We start from the raw sequence: 23,785 nt of genomic DNA, 5'->3' as shown, positions 1-23,785 counted from the left end.
TTCAAAAGAGTCCATTTGTTTTGAAATCACTATCTCAGACCATCACCAAGGAGTTAAGAGAATCCAGATATCTAGAGCGAATGCTCTTTGATTAACCATTTTTATTCCATTGGGGATATAAAATATCAATAAAACACAACCTCTTCCTAAAAAGAACTCTTAGAATAGCTGTCCAGGGGTAAGTCCAGGAATAGAGATTTGCCTAGTTAGGGGTTATCTAGAACTAGGAGTTTCAGAGGATTTGAAGGAGGTTCAGCAGGTCCACCAAGAAAAGGAACATTTTAGGCAGAGGGTACAGCAAGGAAGTAAGAACACAGAACGACACACTGGAGTTGCTGAAGCACAAAGGGAAAGCGAAGACCAGGAGGAGGACGAGACCAGCAAGATAAATGGGAACAAAATGGTGGAGGGCCTTGGAAGCCGTATTGGTGGAGCTTGGATACTAGCAGGTGGGCGATAAGGAGCCTTTAACGGCTTTGAAAGCCAATGATCATCATCATCATGTGTGAGTTTTTAGAATTATCATTTTAGGGAGCCAAATGGAGAATAGGTAAGAGGCTGTAAGCCCAAAGGGTGTTATAATTTTCCAAAAGTGAAGTGACATCCTGAATAAATACAGCTTTAGTAAAGTTAAAGAGGAGAGAGTAGGGATCAGACATATGCAGGGATTGAAAACCATCATAACTTGGTGATGATACCAGCTTGTCCTTCCTCATGCATGAAAGCTGATGAGAAAAGGGGAAAAGATATTTTTAAAAAAACAGAAGTGTGACTACAATGGTAGAAATCAGATGGAGGAGATGTATCCTCTGCGGATTATCTCTGTCTCTATTATATTTGGATAAATTAATAAGATCTTTGAGTTCAGGGAGGTTGAAGGGATTAATAAGCAGCCCCTTCACTGAGCGCAGACAGCTAGCAGGAGCAGGCCGCTGCCGGGAAAACCTGGGGAGAGAGCTGATTGCCAAGAGATAAGCCGCTGGAGGCCGAGACTGGAAGCTCTCTCAGGAATCTGCAATTTGAGGCTCAGCCACCCCCAGAGTCCAGAAGGAAGTGGAGGAAGGATACGCGTGTGCATGTGTCTGTGTGTATGTGATCTGACAGAGAAGAAATGGAAGTTGGACCTTGTGCAAACCACTTACCTGTTTTAAATTCAGATTTTTTCTGAGAAAGGAATGGTGGACCTACATGAGCTCTGAAGTTCTTTTCGACTTAAAAATTATGTGGTGTTTTGTATTTAGAGAGGCTATTACCAATCCATATCTTAGGTATTTTTGTATTAAACGTGGTCTGGAGCAGTGCCTTCATATTTTATAGTGACATAACCCCTGAAAGGGTTTTGAAATATTACATAATTGTCATTCATTTTTTTTAGTTGGCACTTAACATTCCTTATCATGAGCTTAAATAATTGGAGAGGATGTAGTTTCTGGCATAATATTTATATGTCTTTAAATGGTGTTTCCAGTCAGAACTTGGTGCTACACATTTGCTTCATTTATTTTATGGAATACGTCCACCACGGCATCTGACTGGCAAAGGCAGGCCTCACTGTTACACCATCTGCTAAATCAGACTAGCTTTCCCTCAGAAAAGGGACTTCTTTAATTCAAATAAATGTGTTAAAACATGTCCCTGAGGGGTGTCTGGGTGGCTCACTCGTTAAGTGTCTGTCTTCAGCTCAGGTCACAATCCCAGGGTCCTGGGATGGAGCCCTACATCGGGCTCCCTGCTCAGTGGGGAGCCTAGTTCTCCCTCTCCCACTCCCCCTGCTTGTGTTCCCTCTTTCGCTGTGTCTCTCTGTGTCAAATAAATAAATAAATAATCTTTAAAACAAACAAATAAAAAAACATGCCCCTGAGATGGCCTCCTTACTTCTCAATTCCAGTTCTAAGAGAGACAGGTAATTGATGATAACGATGATGAAGATGATGATGGGGAGCTGGGGAAGCCGTCTCAGGTCCCCTCCGTGTAGTTCATCCCAGAAATCAGTGTGAGGAAGCAGAAGCTACCCAGGGAAAGCTCTTCCTCCACATATGACAATGGTGAAGGAAAAACAGGACAAGCACCTTCTCAACCTTTTTTTACATCTCTTAACATCCTATTGCCCAAAGCAAGTCACACAGAAGGCCAACACAGTGAGATAATGAGGAGGCAAAGTATCCAACTTCTATTCTGCTGTTGAGGTAGAGGTTGAGGAGGCGGGGAGTAGTATATAATTTAGAAAAATCTTATCTGCCATAGTAAAATAATACAATTTCACAGATGGAAACAAGGGACAACAATACAACAATTTTTGCATGGCAAAATTCATTTCAATCTAACCCTTTTATGTACTGGATTTCATTCTTTGGGGAAGACCCTTACTTAGATTATATCGATATGTCCATATGTCCACATATGCAAATGTGAAGTAACGATTACAATTCATGTGGCAATATAGGGTGTCCAGCTACTGAATATGCAAACCCAGTCACCAAGATCTAGCCATGCAAACAAAAATTATGAAGACCAAATCTATTTCATGAAGTATATAAAAATATAATCAGGGGCGCCTGGGTGGCTCAGTGGGTTAAGCCGCTGCCTTCGGCTCGGGTCGTGATCTCAGGGTTCTGGGATCGAGTCCCGCATCGGGCTCTCTGCTCGGCAGGGGGCCTGCTTCCTCCTCTCTCTCTCTCTGCCTGCCTCTCCATCTACTTGTGATTTCTCTCTGTCAAATAAATAAATAAAATCTTTAAAAAAATAAATAAAAAATAAAAATATAAAAATATAATCAACATTCACATTTAGTTTTGTAAATGATGAACAGCAAGAGTGTGGATAGTCTAAAGCTGTAGATAATCCTAAAAGTCTTTCTATTGACTCTAGATTTGATTGTAAGATTTTGTGGTCAGCAAGATTTAGCTCAAGCAAAATTTAAATTATGGTGTCTTTCATTCCCAAAACAGACACCCAGCAAACAAGGACAGGTGGTCCAGAATTAAAATTTGGTGGTATGTAATTGAAAGTTGATTTAATGATTAAATGAAATAATATTTGTAAACCATACTGCAAATTCTCTGGCACACAGTAGATGCTCATTAATTATTTCTCCCCACATCTTTTCCTGTCCTTTCTATTTGTTCCAGTAGAACAAAAAGATCATGTTCTTAACCAATTACTTCAAGTGGCTTATTGGGTCATGGAAATAAGAAAACATTTGGTTTGAACTCAATTTTTTTTTCATTTAATTAAAACTGTACCTCAACAGTTTTAGCTATTTGAAAGTAGTGTTCCTAGCTGATTAAAATGAACTAAAATTCCCCTGATAGCAAGAATATGACATTTAATTAAATCAGCAGTATACCAAAACATTTGTTCAGCTGTAGGTTTATGTTGTTTTTCAGCAGATCCAAATTCATGTTGTACTTTATATCCCAGTCCGTTGTGTGCAGTTTTGTGAATTTAACTGTGTACTTTTCATAATCATGTTTATTCCTTTGAGGATTCAGAATTTCTGATAATTAAAAATAGTTGTAATTAATGCTAAATTAAAATCTGTAAATGGTAAGAAATGTTCTTTTAAAAGATGCAATTAAATTCTATCTATAGACTCTATACCTATATCTAGTCTATCCATATATTTCTAGTGGATAGTTTTATTTTTTAAAGGTTTATTTATTTGAGAGAGAGAGAGAGAGCACACACATGGTGGTGGGGAGAGGCAGAGGGAGAAACCCTCAAGGAGGTTCCAGGCTGAGCGCCCAACCCAGCATGGGGTTCACTCCCACGACCCATGAGATCATGATCTGAGCTGAAACCAAGAGTTGGAGACCTAACTGACTAAGCCACCCAGGCTCCCCTTTTGTTGGTAGTTTCATGTAATAAACTTCTCAAGATCTAATAGCAATGTAAAAAGTGTGCCATTGATAATAAACACAGCATCAGATAATTAGTTATCGTTATACAAATTTAAGATTAGGATCCAAGACCATCAAATTCTACTATTTGCAGATTCTTTTGTCTTTCTAAATAAAAACATCCCTGTATTCATAATGATGAAATACTCATTTGTAGAAATTTGTTTTTTATTAATTCAGCAGTGGTGTGCCATATAACCAGAAATACTCACCACTTGCCTGAAAACAATCTCACAGAAGAATTTATTTACTATACCTTCCTGCAACTTATACCCTGTGTTTACACCCTTATACTGTATACATTATTAATTAGATATATCAACTTGATCATGCAATTTTATTTTGTGAAATAGAAGCAATAAGCAGACAAACACAACATATGCCTGATGGTATTACATAAAATTAAGTTAATCTTTATTTTATTAGACAGCAGTAATATTCTGAATATACTTAAAATTTTTTTTTGCCTTCCAAGTTTGATTTGGGTTACCCTTGTTAATTGCTATGCTTCCATCATGTCAGGAAATCTACCTGCATCAGCATCATTTGTTAATGATAATTTGAGAGTAGCACTTTTAATTCCCGTATTAGCTGCAAAAATAAATATAAATACATTATTTCAAGTTTTACAAAATCAAAATTGGTTTTAAATTTTACGAAGGGGAAATAATTCTACTGAGTATATGAAGATCGTCTCTCTTGTTATATGAGTTTTAACATTGTGATTATTGTATGTTCTACCTACAAGCTGGCTACATAAGACAGAAGTAAGTACCCATGACTTTGACTCCACTTGGGCCTAAGCCTAAATCCCTTGTGCAGACTATTTTATGGTATTTGTGTGACACTCCAAGTATTTTTTCTAACGTTGTCTTTGAAAAGAAATTATTGCCTCTTGATTACTCATAATAAAAATAATTTGCAACAGGATCTGTAGTGTCTTATGCCACATCAAAAAAATGGATGTGTTCTTATGACTTAAGACTTACATTTCTCTCTCTCTTCCTGGCATTCAGCTGTTCAAGGATCAAGTGTTATTTTCCGAACGGTGGAGGTCACATTACATAAAGAAGGCAATACCTTTGGTTTTGTAATACGAGGTAGGTGGTGGCTGGAAAATAGGAATTATCTGATATTCTTAGAGGATTTGTCAATGAAATATTAGCAGTGAACTAGAAAGTCATCCAAACAACAACAACAGATGTTTCTAATGCATAAAGTCACCTTATAATATTTGCACCATTATTTTAAAAAATAAAACAATGAGTGGGAATCAAGGAATCCAAATAACCTAGATTTGTTTTTAGCCCATTAATACAGAGCAAGAAGTCACCGTTTGTAAACCTTATCAATTCATTCGTCCTACTGATTTAACCACATTTCAACATGTGTTTTGCTTTTCCTTTATACTTTTTTTACCTTCGAGTCCAAAACGTTGATGAATATGGCTTGATTTGATTTAATACACTAGGATTAAGCAACTTTATTTTCTCCTGAAATACATTTTGTTATTGTAGCTTTCTAAGAGTGGATTAAAGATAATCTAATCCCTGAGTACCTATGTGCATCAGCTTAATTTACATTATTATGGAATGACATTAATAATAAAGATTCCAAGTGACTCCAACTTGTCTATAAAATCATCAATTCTGAGCCGTAATTCTGGCTTTCAATATTTTATTTTTCTTATTAGCCGTTTCATACCTTAAAAACTGCAGATAAACATCTTGTAATTGCTAGTGTGACAATAAATTTCAATAGGGAACTATGTAGGCATCAAGGAATTTTTTTAACATTTCACATTTCTTGATTTTTTTTGTCTTTACCTATTGTATTTTATATTTCACCAGATCAAATTATTATCCAAATTATTAAAACATTGGTTAAAGTTAACTAAGCATCTTAATAAACATACATGCATCAAGGAATAAAAGAAATGTGTTCACTTATATAGACTTGTCTTAAATAACTAAGCTTTAAACATTAGATTCCATTCCGTGCCAGTTATCTAGCAAATCAATCATATATTTATTAAGGACTTGTCAGCATGTCAGCATGTAAGCAGAGGGCCGAGTACTAGGGAGTCATAAGACAGCTCCCTATCTGCAGGGAATTATAATCCAGTGAATTTAAGACATAAGTTGATAAAGTACCCAAGTGAATGATAGAGAAAATGGAAAATGTGGAACTCACTGAGTGATTTAGACCAGCAATTATTACCTTTTTCTGACCAGCTCCTATTTTTAGATGCAGCGTTATACCTTCATCATTTACCTTTAACCATTCCCACATTGCCGCGCAAAGGAACTAGAAGAATATAATAAAAAGTCAGTATAGAAGTAATTTTGGCTCAGAGGGTGGTAGATACAAATCCGTTTTTGCAATATAGGTATGATAGAATGACACACTTGAACTACATGCCTACAACCCTAATTATTGAAAAGCTGCAGTAAAAAATACTGCTGGTACAAATATTCATTACTAGTTGCTATATGGTTAATCAATAACAAATCAAATTGCTAATGAAAGAGCTAAAACAACAGTAATTTATCATTAGGAACAAAAAAAGAATGGAAGCATTTGAAATCTATAACCACCTCAAGACAACCGACAATATAATGTCAATAAAACACCCATCCCACCATTTGCAAGAATTTCAAGTATCTGTACATAGATGAAGAATAAGCATTTTCTAGGATGAGCCTCGAATACTATCTGGTTCACCATAGGTGCTTAATAAATAAATGAATAAATACTTGAATGTGGCCTAGATTTGTGCAGATATAGACTTCTTAGTGTTACACTGATTTTAAAACCTTCGTAACAATGAATCAGTTTTAGTTTATGAAAACCACATTTTTGTAGGCTTTAAACACTCCCTTAGTACATCAGTTGAATGTAAAAGCTTGTGGAATTTTGTACAATTTTTCAGGAGAATCAAAGGAAGCATTTATATTTTTAGAATAGTTCGAGGCCCACCTGAAGGGTCAGACGTCTATGCTCAAAAGGTGGCCCCCTCCCCTCCCTTCAGAATCCTGATTCTTCCCCAAAAGACATACAGAATGAGAAAGTACTGTGGGTTGATGTTATCAAGGCAGAGAAGACATCATGGCATCAGTGGATTTTGAGCTAAACTTATTTCGGTGAGAACACCAGGACTTTCAGGAATGAAGAGGACAGTATTAGGAGGACAGTATCACAGATGGAGGACCTTCATTCCGTATTGGTGAATTTCTTCTTCACCAGTTAGGATGGGTGTTAGAACAATAAAGCGGGCTTCTACCTGATGAATGGAATTGCATTTCTAATGCTATTTGTGAGAGGTTCTAAAACCTTGACTCCCCAAATAATAGAACCTTTCACCTATAGAATGAAAAATGATGTCTGGTCTGAAATTTGCAGAGTTAAATTTGAGTTAATGCCCTTGCCACCAAGCTACGGAAGACAGCTTGGAATAATAGGGAAAGCACACTGCCACTAAGTTCCTTTTCACTTTGGGCAAAGAAACTTTATCCGTCATTCTCAGCTAGAAAATTGTGGATAGGGTCTACTCGCCTAATACATGGAGCCCAATATTCAGATTTGGTCTGCGTTGTGGGCCTAGCATGAACATTTTTTTTATTTTTAATTTTTTATAAACATATAATGTATTATTAGCCCCAGGGGTACAGGTCTGTGAATCGCCAGGTTTACACACTTCACAGCACTCACCATAGTACATACCCTCCCCAATGTCCATAACCCCACCACCCTCTCCCTAACCCCCTCCCCCTGGCCACCCTCAGTTTGTTTTGTGACATTAAGAGTCTCTTATGGTCTGTCTCCCTCCCGATCCCATCTTGTTTCATTTATTCTTTTCCTACCCCCCAACCTCCCCACGTTGCATCTCTGCTCCCTCATATCAGGGAGATCATACAGCATGGATATTTTTAAAAAGCATTCCAGACGAGTAACATACAGCTAGAATTGAGAATACTACTGGTTTCTCAGTGGTCTCTGTTTTGCTTTGCAGCTCCAAATGTCTAGAACTAGGAGAATCATAAGCTAAATTTGGTTGTTATTTCAAATACTGATAAAATGCCACATATCAAGAAATTTAGAGCTATCTCACCCTTTGCCATGCATTCACTGTTAGGGATTTAAACGTAGACCAGATCAAAATTATGGGAAGTCTCGTACTGTCTTTGGCCCCCCATCCTTTTCTAAATCAGCATCCCTTCAGGAGAAAACAGATCTATCTTTTTACGATCACCTTGCCAAAGAGAAATTACATAATAGTATTTATATAAATGTGGGTAAGCATATGCTGTAATTTATTGTCATGATTTGCATTTTAAAAATGCTTTTCCGAGGAAGTTGTGAATTTCCTATTGTAAGTAAAGAGGAACTTTGAAAGAAGCCAATAAACTGAGGGAAAGAATGAGATACTGAAATGGAGCTCGTATCATTCAGCCAGACTGAATAAATCACTTGTAGCAGAAGTGAGCAGAAAGGAAGCATTTGCGTTCATCAGGAGCAGTGAATGCCTTTTGATTTTTCGTTGGGGCTAGATTCTTTAAGTTGACCTCTCTACCTGTTCCAAGTTTGGGAAATGCCAGTCTGTTCTACCATGCAGATGTTAGGGATGGAATATTCAATGGTTAATATTCATACTTTTCAGATACTGGCAAACCAGGGACCCCCAGGTGGGTAGCCCGGATGGTAATGTATAAAGAAACCAGGTCAGATGCAGAATAGTTAAGAAAGCGGAGATGTCCAGCCTAAAGAAGATGAGACTTTACAGGTGTATGATCACTGTTTCCTAATTTCAGAAAATGTTTCTTAGAGTAGAGAGCATCCATTTTTGTGTCACTGCTCTAAATAATAGAACAAGGACCAGGAGATGAAAGCTAAAGGAAGAAGTATCAGATGAATAATTAGAAAGCAGCTTCCAACACCACAATGTGTCCAAATGTAAAATGGGCTCTTCAAATCTAATAAGTAGGCCATCTGGGGGTTCTCAAGAAAAGGCTGGGGGAGCCCAGAGTATGGAAGTTTTACAAAGGGGTCCTGGATGTAGAAGAGAATTTATAATCAATTATCTTCCGTCTTGAAGTTTCTCTGTTTCCAAGAATTCTTAAGCAGAAATTGTCCTTATCCAGAGCTAAAATCTCCATATAAGCATTGCAGTTGTTTTGAAATAGTCTGTCAAATTTGCCCCCAATTTTTTGAACAGCCCAACTTTAATGGAACAAACTTCAGCCTCTTGAATTTTTTCTTTCTTGCTTTAGTTTTTGCTTCCTTTGTGTCAGGTTGTAGACCTACTCACCTGTGTCATAGCCCAGGTTCATCGGCCCCCAGGATAGCCACCTGCACTTTGCTCACAACTGGTTGTTCTCGTTAGGCTGGTACTCGCCAATAGTTCGTGCTCTTGTGACCCTAGTTGTTAAATATTTTCTGTATCACCCCTGAATCCAGTCATATATTTATTGAGAGGCGGAGACATTGTGACTTCAAAAGCACATTCTATATAAAATGAAGATTTTTGGAAAAAATTTCCATGTTTCCCTCTGCACAGCAACAAAATGTACGTTAGTTCCATGCTGGCATTTTGTAAGTGATTCTTTTTAACAAAAACATTGTTAAGCTGTATTTTTCTTTCTTTCTTTTTTTTTTTTTTTTTTTTTTTTTGCTAGGAGGAGCACATGATGATAGAAATAAATCTCGTCCAGTTGTAATAACATGCGTTCGTCCTGGAGGACCTGCTGACAGGTAAACTTTGTCTCTCTGTGTCGCCGTACAGATAGATTACACAAAGCTGGGGCAAGCAAATATGTTGGAACGTGAAAACTGAAATTGTTCGGGCTATGGAATCAGAAGAAAGAAGGTTTGACTCCAGACTCGACCCTTAATTACCCTATGTATTTGGCAAGTGACTTAATGGTTCTGAGCTCAGTTTCCTCCACTGTAAAATGTAGACACCAATACCTACCTTTTAAGGTCTTCAGGGTTTTGTTTTTTGTTTTTTTTTTAAGATTTTATTTATTTATTTGACAGAGAGAGATCACAGTAGACAGAGAGGCAGGCAGAGAGAGAGAGAGAGGGAAGCAGGCTCCCTGCTGAGCAGAGAGCCCGATGTGGGACTCAATCCCAGGACCCTGAGATCATGACCTGAGCCGAAGGCAGCGGCTTAACCCACTGAGCCACCCAGGTGCCCCTTGTTTTTGTTTTTTTAAGATTTTATTTATTTATTTGATAGAGCACAGCAAGAGTGGGTACACAAGCAGGGGGAGTGGGAGACGGAGAAGGAAGCTTCCCGCTGAGCAGGGAGCCTGACTCGGGACTCAATCCCAGGACCCTGGGATCATGACCTAAGCCGAAGGCAGACACTTTATGACTGAGCCACCCAAGCGCCCCTCAAGGTCTTCAAAGTTTTATCAAAGACTGCTTAGTGCCTTGCAGGGGACCTATCATGCAGTAGATACTTAAGAAAAGGTGGCTGGTTTTTTTGGCAAGCGCTTTACATGCATCATCCCCAATTGCTAATCTCCTAACCCAAAAAGATGGGTGGTGGCATTTTGGTTGTTACTATTATCCACATTCTTATGACTGTTATTACCTTTTGATGACGATTATGTATGTCAGAATGGAAGGGACTTTTTTTTTTTTTAAGATTTTACTTATTTATTTGAGAGAGAGAGTACAAGCTGGGGAGAGGGGTGGAGGAGAAGCAGACTCCCCACTGAGCAGGGAACCCAATGTACTCTATCCCAGGACCCTGAGATCATGACCTGAGCAGAAGACAGCCGCTTAACCGACTGAGCCATCCAGGTGCCCCTGAAAGTGACTTTTAGTAAGAGGGAAGGAGGGTGGTCAGTGTCTAGAGCTATCTCTTTCTTACTGATTAGAATATTCGGAAGGGCTTCTCTTTCCTTTCACGTCATAAACTTCGGGGAGGGGTCCTAAGTAAACTCACAACTTAGCTGTCTCAGGAGATGCTTGTCTTTGTATTAATTTCCCACAGCAAAAGTCAGTTCCATAAAGGCAGGAGACCACAACTCCTGCCATTCAATACTGTTGAGGGGTTGGGAAAAAAATCCCCTGATTACCCCAGACTTTGCACTATGTTTCAAACGAGGATACAGTTTTTAAACCTTCCCTTATGCAATAGAAACAGTAATGATACATACTATTTTTTGAGCACTTAACCATGTGCCAGGAAGTGTACTAAGTGCTTGGCAGACATTATTTTATTTCATCCTCACAGCTGCCTACGAAATGAAGTATTTTTTAATCCACACTTACAGGTGACAAAATTGAGGTATGGTATGCTTAAGTGACTTGGCAGCTAGCTTATACATGGAAGAGCCAGGATAGGAATTCAGGTTTCTTTTCCTTCAAAACTCATGCGGTTAGCTTACTTTTCTAAAAAGTTTGTATTTAATATAAAATAAGAGATTACAAAGAGGTTGTTTTCTCTTGTCAATGATTTTTCTGGAAGTAAATAACATTTCCATTCCTTATTAACATTTAGGTTGGGGTTGACCAAAATGTCAGAAGCAGGCCACTAGTTTGTGAGCAATGTATAACCAACTTAATTTGGGATGAAATGGAATCTAAAAATTTAAGATAAAAATTTAGAGTCAAAATTCTCGAGAGTTATCTAGGTGAAAGATATTTAAGACAATTTTATCCTTTCAAATCCTAAACTTGCAATCCCCCCATTTGGTTTTCTCATCTCCATGACCCTCCCTGAGGCAGGGAGGTTATGATCTAGGAGGCTCATGGGCTGTATTTTAGTGGTGTACCCTAATATCTGAGGCATCTTTTTCCAGTACCTTAGTGTCTGTGGTCACAGCAGAAAGAATAGTATTTCCCTCTCTCATAGGGAATATGAGACTGAGTCCATTTAATGGTTACCAAAATGGCCTGATAAATCAATAAGAAAATTTATAGACTAGGGAAATTTTTCACCAGTGCTCCCTGTCCCACTTGGGTTCACTGGTAACAAACTGAATGGAATCAGCTGTCTTTTCTGCTCACCTGGCTTTGGAAAACTAGGTAAATGCTACTAAAAAGTAGGATTTACCTAGTTTTCCAAAGCATTTACCTAGTTTTCCAAAGCCAGGCTCTAGCAAATGAATTTTGGATATTTTGGCAAAAACCTAGAAAAGGGAAGAAAACTGTGCATTTCATACTTTTGCACCCGTAGAGTTAAGTGTGGGTGACTTGGTGGTTGACTGATGGGTAGTCATTTCCTTATTACTGACACGCATATTGCAGCAATTTTCTGCTCAGGGTTACGGCTTTCCTCCCTTATGGTCACAACGATGCTTAAAAGGAAATGCAAATGGGATGGATGGTCAAACACGTGAAAGAACCGCTTTAGCTAAGCGGCTGTTAATGCTAAACCACATTATGTTCCGCTAATGAAGACTGTTTCTCTGTTCTCCCTGCAGAGAGGGCACGATCAAACCTGGCGACAGGTTGCTCAGTGTGGATGGAATTCGGCTTCTCGGAACCACACATGCTGAAGCCATGAGTATTCTTAAACAGTGCGGACAAGAAGCAACACTGCTGATAGAATATGATGTCTCAGTGATGGGTATGTCTGAGTCCTGACGTGGGGCTCACTAAGCTCTAGGTCATGTCATTGTCCATCCCTGATAAACCACTCTGGATTAAGAATGGACTGTTCTGTCCTCCTGCAGCAGACAGATTTTCGTCAGTACTGTATCATTACTCTGTTGGGTTCAGGAAGAGGTGAGTGGTACTTTTCAGCGAGTTAGAGTTCTTGTGTCAATAGCTTCTGTAATAAGGTCCCATTCCGTCAGAGTGTTTCACTTAGCTATCAGTTCTGCTGTGTGGATTACCCTTTGGCAGCAAAGTATTTTCCCCGCCAAATCACAAAAATAGTATTATTAACGTAAGGGCTGGTATTTTGTCTTTTACTACCCGGAGACTGGGAAGAATGGGAGATTTCTCTCCTTCTTGGAACTTCACAGTGTGAAGCTCCCTAAGCAGAATCAGTGGAAATTACCAAGCACCTTATCATTAGATTTAGGAACAGAAAAAGAAAAGGGGACATATGGAATCATTGATTAAAATCAATGAGAATCATTGATTCAAGTACAAATACTGTTGAGTGTAGTATTTTTTTTTTTAATAGAGCTGACACAATGTAGCATTCATTTCAGGTGTACACATGGTGATTTGACAAGCTTGTGTGTGATGCTATGCCCACCACAACTGTAGCTACCATCCGTCCCCACGCAGCACTATTACAGTACCTTTGATTATATCCCCTCTGCTGCGCCTTTCAATCCCATGACATGTTCATTCCGTAACTAGAAACCTCCATCTCCCACTCCCCTTCACCTGTTTTGCCCATCCCCCCACCCTTTTCCCCTCTGGTAACCATCAGTTTGTTCTCTGTATTTATAGGCCTCATTCTGCCTTTTGTTTGTTTATTCATTTGTTTGATTTTTTTAAGATTCCACATATGAATGAAATCATACAGTATTTGCCTTGTCTGACTCACTTCAGGTAGCAGAATGCCCACTAGGTCCATCCATGTTGTCTCAACTGGCACTGTCTCATCCTTTTTTATGGCTGCATCAGATGACATACCTTCCTAATCTATTCATCTGTCTGTGGACACTTAGGTTGATTCTGTATCTTAGTTATTGAAAATAATGCCATAAACATAAAGGTTCATGTATCTTGTCAAGTTAGTGTTTTTGTCTTCTTTAGGTAAAAACCCAATCGTGGAATTATTGGAACATAGGGTATTGCAATTTTTAATTGTTTGAAGAACCCCCCCCCATACTGAAGCATCATTTTACATTCCCACCCACAGTGCATGAGGGTTCCTTCTCTTCCACATCCTCACCAATTGGTGATTAGTGATGTCGAGCATCTTCTCATGTGTCTCATGTGTCTGTTTGTATCTGAATGTCTTTTGTGGAAAAATGTCTATTCAGTTCTTCTGCCCATTTTTAGTGGGATTATTTGGTTTTTCAGTGTTGAATTATAGAAGTTCTTTATACATTTCAGATATTAACCTTTATCAGATGTACCATTTGCAGATCTTCTCCCATTTACTAGGTAGCCTTTTTGTTTTGTTGATAGTTTCCTTCGCTGTGTAAAAGCTTTTTACTTTGATGTAGTCCCAACAGTTTATTTTTGCTTTTCTTTCCCTCACCTTAGGAGACATATCTAGCAAAATGTAGTGTACTGTTCTTTCTTTCAATAATGCTTCCAATGGAAATGAATTCTATTTCTACCCTCACAACTATGGTAAAACTTGGAAGAGATTCTCATCTGGCTTTTAAATGTTACGAGAAAGCCAAAGTTTTGTGTAATTTTAACTAAGGCAGGAAAAGTGATAAAATAATGAATTGGAACTTGAAATTGAATCACGTTCTAAGTACTTCTTGCAATTATCAGACATAATTATCTGACTGGATTTTACCAGGAAGTGTTATACTGGCGAAGTGTATTGGAGGAAAAGAGACTTACTCTGTAACTGCAAACTCCTTTTTTACCCACCTCTGTATGATTCATGGAGAACAGTGTTGCTTGGAAGTCTTAATATATCTACTGGCCTGAAATGTTTTAATGAGGTATGAAGCTTCTGAAAAGACTTAAAGTATGAGGGGTGCCTGGGTGGCTCCCTGGGTTAGGCCTCTGCCTTCAGCTCAGGTCATGATCTCAGGGTCCTGGGAATTGCTCAGCAGGGAGCCTGCTTCCTCCTCTCTCTCTGCCTGCCTCTCTGCCTACTTGTGATCTCTCTCTGTCAAATAAATAAATAAAATCTTTAAAAAAAAATTTAAAGTATGAGATTTAAGGAGTTTTTAGCAGAATAAACTGAATGGTGTGCCCTTGACATGGAAAATTCAGAAATAAGTGAACTTTCCTCCCTCATCTATCTTCTCTTGTATCCTCTCCCTCCTTCTTTTCTATTTCTTTCTCTTTTGTTACATAGTTTTGAATGGGATTCGGAGTTAGGTGACTTGAGCCCTGTTTTTCACTCCACTGATTTCTAGCTGTTGATTTGGACCGTGTTACTTATTTCCCTGTGCCTTTGTTATCTCATTGGTCAAATGGGGACTAGCGATGCCTATGTTAAAGGTAATGGAGTTAAAATAAAATTATCCAGTAAAATATATTTTAAATGATGGTACAATATATTATTAACATTAAAAATTCAAACAGATGTTTAATATATCTAATCATTCATTCAGTCCACCAATATTTATTGAGCTAAGTGGCGGGTAACAAAAATACAGGAGTTCTGTAAACAGATTTGGTCCCTGCGTGTTATGAAGCCTCCAGTAGATGGGGAGGACAGACAGTAAGCAAGAACTTGATCAAACTTATACCCATGATATGGGATCATTACCTGCTATAAAGGGGATGAACTAGATTCTGTGATAGGGAATAAAGGAAAGGACAGGGGAGAGTTCAGAAGCCAGTAGGGTGGTCAGTGGAAAGGTGACGTGTGGACTAAAACCTGAAAGCTTAAAAGGAACCAGCTCCCAAACTGAAGGAAACAATATGTCTATAGGGCCTGAGCACTCTACCTCAAAGAGGCAAGCACTCTCGCATGGGGATGGATACCACTTCAGAGGAAATTCCTCCATGTTCCATTATTACCAGCATCAGTAGGGGAAGAGGTGACCCATCTGTCTGCCTTCACCCCAGTTCATTTGTTCTGAATGATGTTTGACAGTTTCCACACCTCAGAGTTCTCAAATAGCCCCAAACATAGGGGAAAGTGGGCCATCAGGAAGGAAACACATTAAGAGGTTGCTAAATATAAGAGTTGCTCAATATAAGATCAGTATACAAAAATCATTTGTATTTCTTTGTATCAGCCAAAAACAGAAAGTTAAAATTTTAGGAGACCGTTTATAATAGCAATAGAAAGGAATAAATATAAAAAAGTTGTGTGTGCCCATTATATAAATATATAGATACAGGCATATACATTTAAAAAATACTTCAATGAAGACCTATGTAACATTATTGAATGGGAAGTCTTAATATCTAAGAGATGTCATTTCTCTCAAATGCATCCATAAATTCAATTCTACCCAAAATCTTAAAAGGATCTTTGGGAGGACCTTACTAAGCTACTTCTAAAATGTATTTTGAGTAAGAAAGGGAGGGGGAAGGCCAAAATGTTTTTGAAACAATAGGAAAGCAGAAAAACTTGTTCTACCCAATATCAAGACTCATTCTAAAATGATGCTGTTAAGTCTGTGTAATATCAGCCATAGGATAATAAAGAGATCAGTGGAAGAGAATGGAATACCTACAAACAAACCACTGTGGATACAGAAACAGAGGTATCATCTTACATCTGTGGGGAAAGCTTGAACTAGTCAGTGTGTGATGCTGGGTCAACTAGCCACATGGGGAAATTTCAGTTAAATTCGTACTTCGTAACCCACTCAAAAATAAATGCTGTGTTTGCAGAACCATTTCCCAATGAAGTGCTATTACAAATAACTGGAATGAATATCCTTTTACCCAAATCTTTTTTTGTCTGTATTTCTGATTTCATTAGAGTATGTAGTTCTTATTTAGATATTCATTCTAAATTGTCCTCCAGAAAATGTATACTATTTTATATTACTACCAGCAATGTTTTAAGTGTACCTATCTCACCAGAGCTTGTCAATATTAGAAATTATCACTTTTACTCCCTCTGATTTGTTAAGTGAAAATTGCATTTATATTTTAATTTACTCTTAAAATTTTCTAGTACAAATATTTTTTCATATGAACACTAGCCAATTTCATTTTTTATTGTATGCTTTTGCCTTTATTCACTCCCTATTGGATATGCTCTTAATTTTTTATTGGTTTGTGTAAACTAAATATTAAGGACATTCATCCTTATCAGTTTTTTTAAAAACTTTGTCAGTAGTTTCCCATTTTTAACATATTGAAGTGTTTTTTCTTTATTAACTTTTTTCTTAGAATTTAAATATTATTTTTTTCTAAACAGTTACCTAATATCCCAATCACTTAATGAAAGATCTGTCACATATCCCCTATTTGTTAATTTTTTTAATCATACATTTAATTATTAAATTTACTAACCTCTACATCTGGGCTAGTTGTTCTGATCTCTGTATCTAGTTTCACACCAGAATTCAGGATCAGACTTTTAAACTGAAGTTAGAGCATATGAGCTCTTGTTACCATATCAAAGGACACACATTTATATTTGGAAAAAATATTTATATATATACTACATCTGTTATATTATTCTAAGTTTTGTTAGCTTTATGTAGTAAATGAGCAAACGTTGATTTGGGTTATTCCTTTTTTTTTTTTTTTTCAATTTCTTTTTAAATTCTTTTTTCTCTCTTTTCTTCTTTTTCGCCTCTCTTGTACCCACTTGCTTACTGTCTCTCAACTTCTCTCCTCTTTTCTTCCTTTATTTCATCCTCTGTTCTTCCTCCTTTCCTTTCCAGCCACCCAGTTCTTTTTAATATTCTGCTCTCAGTTTCTCTATTCTAATTGTCTTACCTGATGTTTGTCTTTCTTGCTTTTTCCCATTCCTGTTCTCCTAATTGGGTTACAATAGTGTTGAGTATCCACAAGGTCAAATGATTGAGAATGACAGTTTGAGAAAAGAGAAGTAAAAATGGTGCCTTACAATATGGGATACTTTAAATTATAATTGCCCATCAGATATTTTTTTTTTTTTTTTTTAGATTTTATTTATTTATTTGTCAGAGAGAGAGCAAGAGCGAGCACAGGCAGACAGAGTGGAAGGCAGAGTCAGAGGGAGAGAGAGAAGCAGGCTCCCTGCGGAGCAAGGAGCCCGATGTGGGACTCGATCCCAGGACGCTGGGATCATGACCTGAGCCGAAGGCAGCTGCTTAACCAACTGAGCCACCCAGGCGTCCCTGCCCATCAGATATTAATGGAAGCTTTTTCTAACAAAAAACACATTTCCCTTTTTTGGTAATACTTTTTCTTTTATAACTTTTGTAACTTTTCTTCCTCAAAAGGAATGAAATGAGTTCTTATACAACACAGCCTATTTACTCTAAGAGGCCCAATTAGCATTTCAAACTCTTTGTAAGTCAATTGCCATTAAAAAATAGTTTACCACCCTATTTTTTGTGAAAAAAATCTAACATTCATAGACTTAATATTTGATAAACCAAGAAAAATTAGCTTTATCAAATTTTTAACAGGATATGAGCAGAAAAGGATTTTTTTAATGGGAAAATAAAACAAAGACACTGATATTTTCTTTATTGAATATAAGTATTAAACATGTTTTATAATGCTTGAGACTCTAGGTCAGGTACTGGCCTAAAGATTATCAATTCTTTTTATACATAATATATTCCTCAACTCCTAAGGGAAAATGTGTTGAGGTAGGCATTAGATTATATCGACTCCTATTTTGTACTTTTGCCAATCTCCCTTGAAGTTAGACTCAATGACTTCATTTCTTTGTATTATGTTTTCCTTCTATAAAATAAGAATAATGATATTTACCCTATTCAGCTCATTAAGATACTAAAGTCCTCAATAATTAAGCATTTAAAACAAAAAGACATTCATTTTTTAAAGGAAACTAGGAACTAGGAGCTATTTAGAAATACAAAAGAAATAAATTTATGAAAGAATATATAAAACTCAAAGTTTATAGGCCTCCATTCAGTTACCTTCCTATCACTCTTAGATAAAGCTAAATAGATGCCAAAAAATGCAACAGAAAACTTGAGGGCTTAAACTGGGAAAATGAAGAGCAGTAGTTCAACAGTATACGAGGATACCATCAAGTACAAATAACAGAAACCCAGTATAACCTAGCATCAGGAGGGAATTTATTTGCCTGCAAAAGTCAGAAGTCTGTGGTGTATCCTAGCTTCAAATACAAGTTCAGTAATGTCATAGGCCTCTGTCTCTCTAGTAGGACTCTCCTTGTCTTGTGATAAGATGGCCCCAGCAGCCACAAGTATCCATTACCTTGAACGTTGATGAGGTCAGAGAAAGAAATGAGATTGGATCACCCCTAGAGGATTCTTAGTGACTTAGCTTGAAGCAAAAGCTGACCATTATACGAGTCACTATATCCAGAGATATAATACACTCTTTGCTCTTTTGGTAAGGGAGGCAGGAATGTTTGGTAAACAGCCCCAACAGAATGAGACAGAAAAATGGCACTTCCCCAGAGCAGATGGTATTGACTTGATGAGAGTAATAGATGCCCTTTTGAGACCATATTTTAATGGTAAACATTATATTCCCACTAACATGAGTTATATTTTCTCTAATGTGAGAGTTTCCTTTCCTTCACAACCTCACTAGCACTTGGTATTCTCAGTCTGATTCATGCTAACTCTTCTGATGGATGTGTAACGGTACCCCACTTTAATGTACATTGCCTCAGTGAATAACCATGTGGAGTGCCTTTTCATTTGCCAGTGGGACATACTTGTTGCATTGGTTTTACTTTTAGTACTTTTATTTATTCATATACTATTAAAAATATGACACAGTGTATCTTAGATGAGTATATCTATAATCGTCGATATATTGATCTAATTTATACATTATTAAATGTACACAAATTATTTCTAAGTAAGTTGTGTGTGTGTGTGTGAGTGCACATGCGTGTGCATACAACCATAAATCTCAACCTTGGAATCAGATATATTTTTCAGCAAATCTCAGAATATAAATGTTGGCGAATTCAGTAACCTATTTGGAAAAGGGTTGCAACTCTAGATTTTATTAATCAAAGTGAAGTTAGTCTGTGTTAAAATTTTAAGGAAAGTGTATTGAGATAAGGAAGACTGTGAGAAGGAAATTAAGAGTTCAATTTTGGATGTGTTATGTTTCAGATATCTATCATCTAAGTGATGTGTAGAGTATGCAGTTGCGTATTTAAGCCTGGATTTTACTGCAGAAGTTAGCGTAGGTGATATGAATTTTTTTTTAAGATTTTTTATTTATTTATTTGACAGAGAGAGACAGCGAGAGAGGGAACATAAGCAGGGGGAGTGGGAGAGGGAGAAACAGGCTTCCCACCAAGGAGAGACCCTGATGCAAGACTTGATTCCAGGACCCTGGTATCATGACCTGAGCCAAAGGCAGACGCTTAATGACTGAGCCACCCAGGTGCCTGGTGATATAAATTACTGAGTCAACAGCACAGAGATGGATCTTAAAACCATGAGGCACCATAAGGAAGTGAGAGAGAGAAGAGAGGACTGAGCTCTGGGGCTCTCCAAAAGTGACAAGTCACAGGTCAGAAGGATAAAGTGGAACCTATGGAGTAAGTTGAGAAGGAGCATCCAGTGGAAGAGATGGAGAACCAAAGCAAAGTGCTGAGTCGCAGAGGACAGATTTTTCCTTTGCAGAATGGTGGTAATTATACTATCAAACTCACAAGTTGCTATGAGAAGCAAGAGAATCAATACATACTCGGCATTTGACACAAAATATGTGCTCAGTAAACATGAACTACTTGTTTAAAATATTTGTAGGGAAAAGCATCCCCCTTTATTATTGTAGAAGTGTATTACCAAACAACTGGGTCTGGGAGTTCTGCTACTGGAAACCAAGTAACATAAAATACACGGAGAATAAGAACATCTGAAAACAATGACTTCATTAAGTCAAACAAACTTTTAAGTCAAACAAACTTGGTTGGGTCTTGGCTCTCTGTTGATCTTGGACATGTTACTGAGCCTCTCCAAACTTCAACCTTCCTATCTCTAAACCAGGGATGATAATAGGACTTCTACAGTGGTTTGATGGAAAGATTGAGTGAATGCATATAAAATGCTTACCATCACTAAACTAAAGTGTTACTGAATTCTGGGAAATTAAAGTTAACTATTTCCATGCTCCACTTCCCTAAAATGAACTCAGGTCTTCCATTATTACCTTGAATTAAGAAGTAGCTGAAGCTTTATTCTGGACAATACTGAGTCACTGATAAAAAGAGTATTTGAGACATTTGTGTCCTGGATAATTTTATTTTCTAAAATTCATCAAAACACTTACTTTGCTTAAAACTTTGCTAAAAATATTTCTAAAATATGTTTCTGGTAATGTATTTAATATTAAAGATACTTGAATCTTTGGGAGAGAGGAACACACAGTTATCTCAAGAACATTGTTCTGAACAATTTAATCTTCAGATCAGTGCAGAGTCAAGAGGTTTAGAAGATTATACCAAATCTGTACTAAAATAGCTTATTCAGGCTTTTTTAAAATTTTAAGATCCTCTAATAATTATTTATTTTATAACTTTCCTCTTTCTTCCATGGGAAGTCCTGTGGAGAGCCATCAGTTAATATGGATTTCCTGTTGACCGTATTAAACAAGGCTCACTGTAGTATAATTTAAGTAAGATTTTTTACTAAGAAACAGTATCAGAATCATTTTAGTAGATATCAAATGTAACCAACAAGTTATTATCATTGATACTAAGATGGAAAAGGTACTAAAATGTTTTCTCAAATACTGTGCATTTTTCTACTTTTTTTTTTTTTTTTTTAAGATTTTATTTATTTATTTGACAGAGATCACAAGTAGGCAGAGCAGCAGGCAGAGAGAGAGACCGGGGAAGCAGTCTACTTGCTTCCGAGCAGAGAGCCTGATGTGGGGCTCAGTCCCAGGACCCTGAGATCATGACCTGAGCCGAAGGCAGAGGCTTAACCCCCTGAGCCACCCAGGCACCCCTCTACTGTTGTTTCTAATATCTACTATTCCCATGCATAGACCTTTCAAAAATATACGCTCTCTATATAAATATATCTAAGTCAACTCCACCTCTTTCCCTGATCCTACTCTGATTTAGTTCACCTAGTTTCTCTCATTTTCTCTCCCTTTTGAACCCCACTAGTACTTTTTTGGCAACTTGTGAGGGATTTACATTTTGTCTTGCCTTAGCTACCTGTGAGTTTTTCTGTTGTGCTTCTGGGTTCTGTAGACTCCTTGGGAACACTGACTGAATCATCTTCTTTGCTTATTTCTTTATCTCACATGGAGACTCTAGACATACATAGGAGGCTCTTAATGATAACGGCAGATTGAACAATGCAATCACCTATAGATTAGCTGTTCTTATGACTAATCACCATTAAGTGGATGTGTATAGAATATAGCGAAATATCGATGCTTATGTGGTAGGTCTAAAATGAAGTTACTTCATGACATCTTCTTACATTGCAGAATGACATTATGAATCTTTAAATCACAAAACCCTCTTAATCTGCCTGTGGGTATTTTTTTGTGTTCCTGTAAGCCTCTGACTCTCCTCTTAACAATTTCTCTGCTCAGCTTCAAACCTTTCCTTTTATTTACCTGGACTAAGCCAGCATGCAAAACCAAGGATGCCAAGAAAAATATTATCCTTTCATTGGAAATGCCCAAGTGTATTATATGTTTGCCCAGATGTATGGATAGTCCTTAGTAGTTTTCAAGTAACTATTTCAGTAGGGATCGATTTGTACATTACAAATCTTCAGAAAAGATGACTAACCCTTTTGCAATCAAAGTGTTGGTTTATTGGTGTTGTCACGACTGGATCTTGGCTATGCTTTGCATTTCATTTTTTCAGAATATCAAGATTTAGATATAACACTTCTACCAGCGACTTCTGAGTCACAGGTACCAAGAGGAAATTGGCTACTATTTGTACATTCTAGTCCGTTTCTTCTGGATGATCTTGATATACTGGAAACTGAGTTTTTCAAGGGCTCCTAGAAGTATTTATAACATACATGCTTTGTGGGAGACCAGCATAACCTCGACTTCATAGACAATTTCAGAAAGAGTTTTCTACACAAAAATGTCTAATCTTCAAATGGCAACAGCCATTTATTTGGAATGTTATTTTTCTAAGATAGAAGGTAGATTTCCTTATAACATTTTTACCTAAAAATTAATTTTTGCAGAACACTCTTATTCCTCCTCATATAGTTATTTTACGTATTCGAACTCAGAGCCACTTGTCATATGTTTATGGATGCAAAAGGAGTGGATGATGAGAGAGCTACCTTAAATTAGAAAAAGTATGTTTTTATTTTATATTACTAGATTACAATAGATGTGTTTTTAACTTTACTTGTGTATTATAGTCCAAGACACAAATAGGAAAGTGCTGAAATCTTACTTTTACACCTCGTTGACTTTTCACTCGTATGTTCTCCACTCAGGTCAAGAAATAGAACATAACTATTATTGCCAAAAACCCCACTCTGTCTCCACCCAATCACTACTCCATCTCTTTCCTCAGTGTAACCCCATCTTGATTTCCTAAACCATAAATTTATTATTTTCCTGATTTTTGAACTGTATATAAATGGAATCAGATAGTGTATTTCTTTGGCCTTGGGTTTCTCTTGTCCAACAGTGTTTTTGTGAGGTGCTCTCCTACTATTACTTATAACAGCAATTCATTCTTTTTCATTGTCATCATAGTATTCTCCTGTAGCACTAGATCACAATTTAGCCCTTCCTGTGGATCATTTGGGTACTGTCCAGTTTAGACTCTTAAGTAATACTGCTGTGAACATTCTGTCATACGTCTTTGAGTGAACATGGATATGTGTTTCTCTGAGGTTATCCCTAGGAGTGAAAATGCTAGGCCATAAGTTACATTTATGCCCAACTTTAGTATATGGTCTTAAACAATTCTTCAAAGTGGATGTACCCATTTTCATTTGCACCAACTGTTTTGCTTCCTTCACATCTTCCCCAGCACTTGGCATTGTCAATCCTTTTCATTCTAACCATTCTGAGTGTGTGATGGTATGTCTTTGTGACTTTAATATCTATTTCCAGATGAATAAGGATGTTGGGAACCTTTTCATTATTGGCCATCTGGATATTCTCGTTTGCTGTGTGTTTGT

At 37.3% G+C, this 23,785-nt stretch overlaps 1 protein-coding gene across 5 annotated transcripts in view; it reads left to right on the top strand.

Moving 5' to 3' along the window:
* Positions 1-23,785, top strand: part of GRIP1 (glutamate receptor interacting protein 1) — a 677,260-nt gene that overhangs the window by 530,928 nt on the left and 122,547 nt on the right. For all 5 annotated transcript variants that reach the window (XM_059186254.1, XM_059186253.1, XM_059186252.1 and 2 more), the window contains exons 5-7: positions 4,916-4,999; positions 9,575-9,650; positions 12,338-12,483. In XM_059186254.1, the coding sequence (XP_059042237.1) occupies positions 4,916-4,999; positions 9,575-9,650; positions 12,338-12,483 (306 nt within the window). The remainder of the gene's footprint in view (positions 1-4,915; positions 5,000-9,574; positions 9,651-12,337; positions 12,484-23,785) is intronic.

Source organism: Mustela lutreola, chromosome 8, assembly GCF_030435805.1.
Source record: "Mustela lutreola isolate mMusLut2 chromosome 8, mMusLut2.pri, whole genome shotgun sequence".
Taxonomy (NCBI): domain Eukaryota; kingdom Metazoa; phylum Chordata; class Mammalia; order Carnivora; family Mustelidae; genus Mustela; species Mustela lutreola.
The sequence above is the reverse complement of the archived record's forward strand: the minus strand, read 5'-3'. Positions and strand labels throughout refer to the sequence as shown.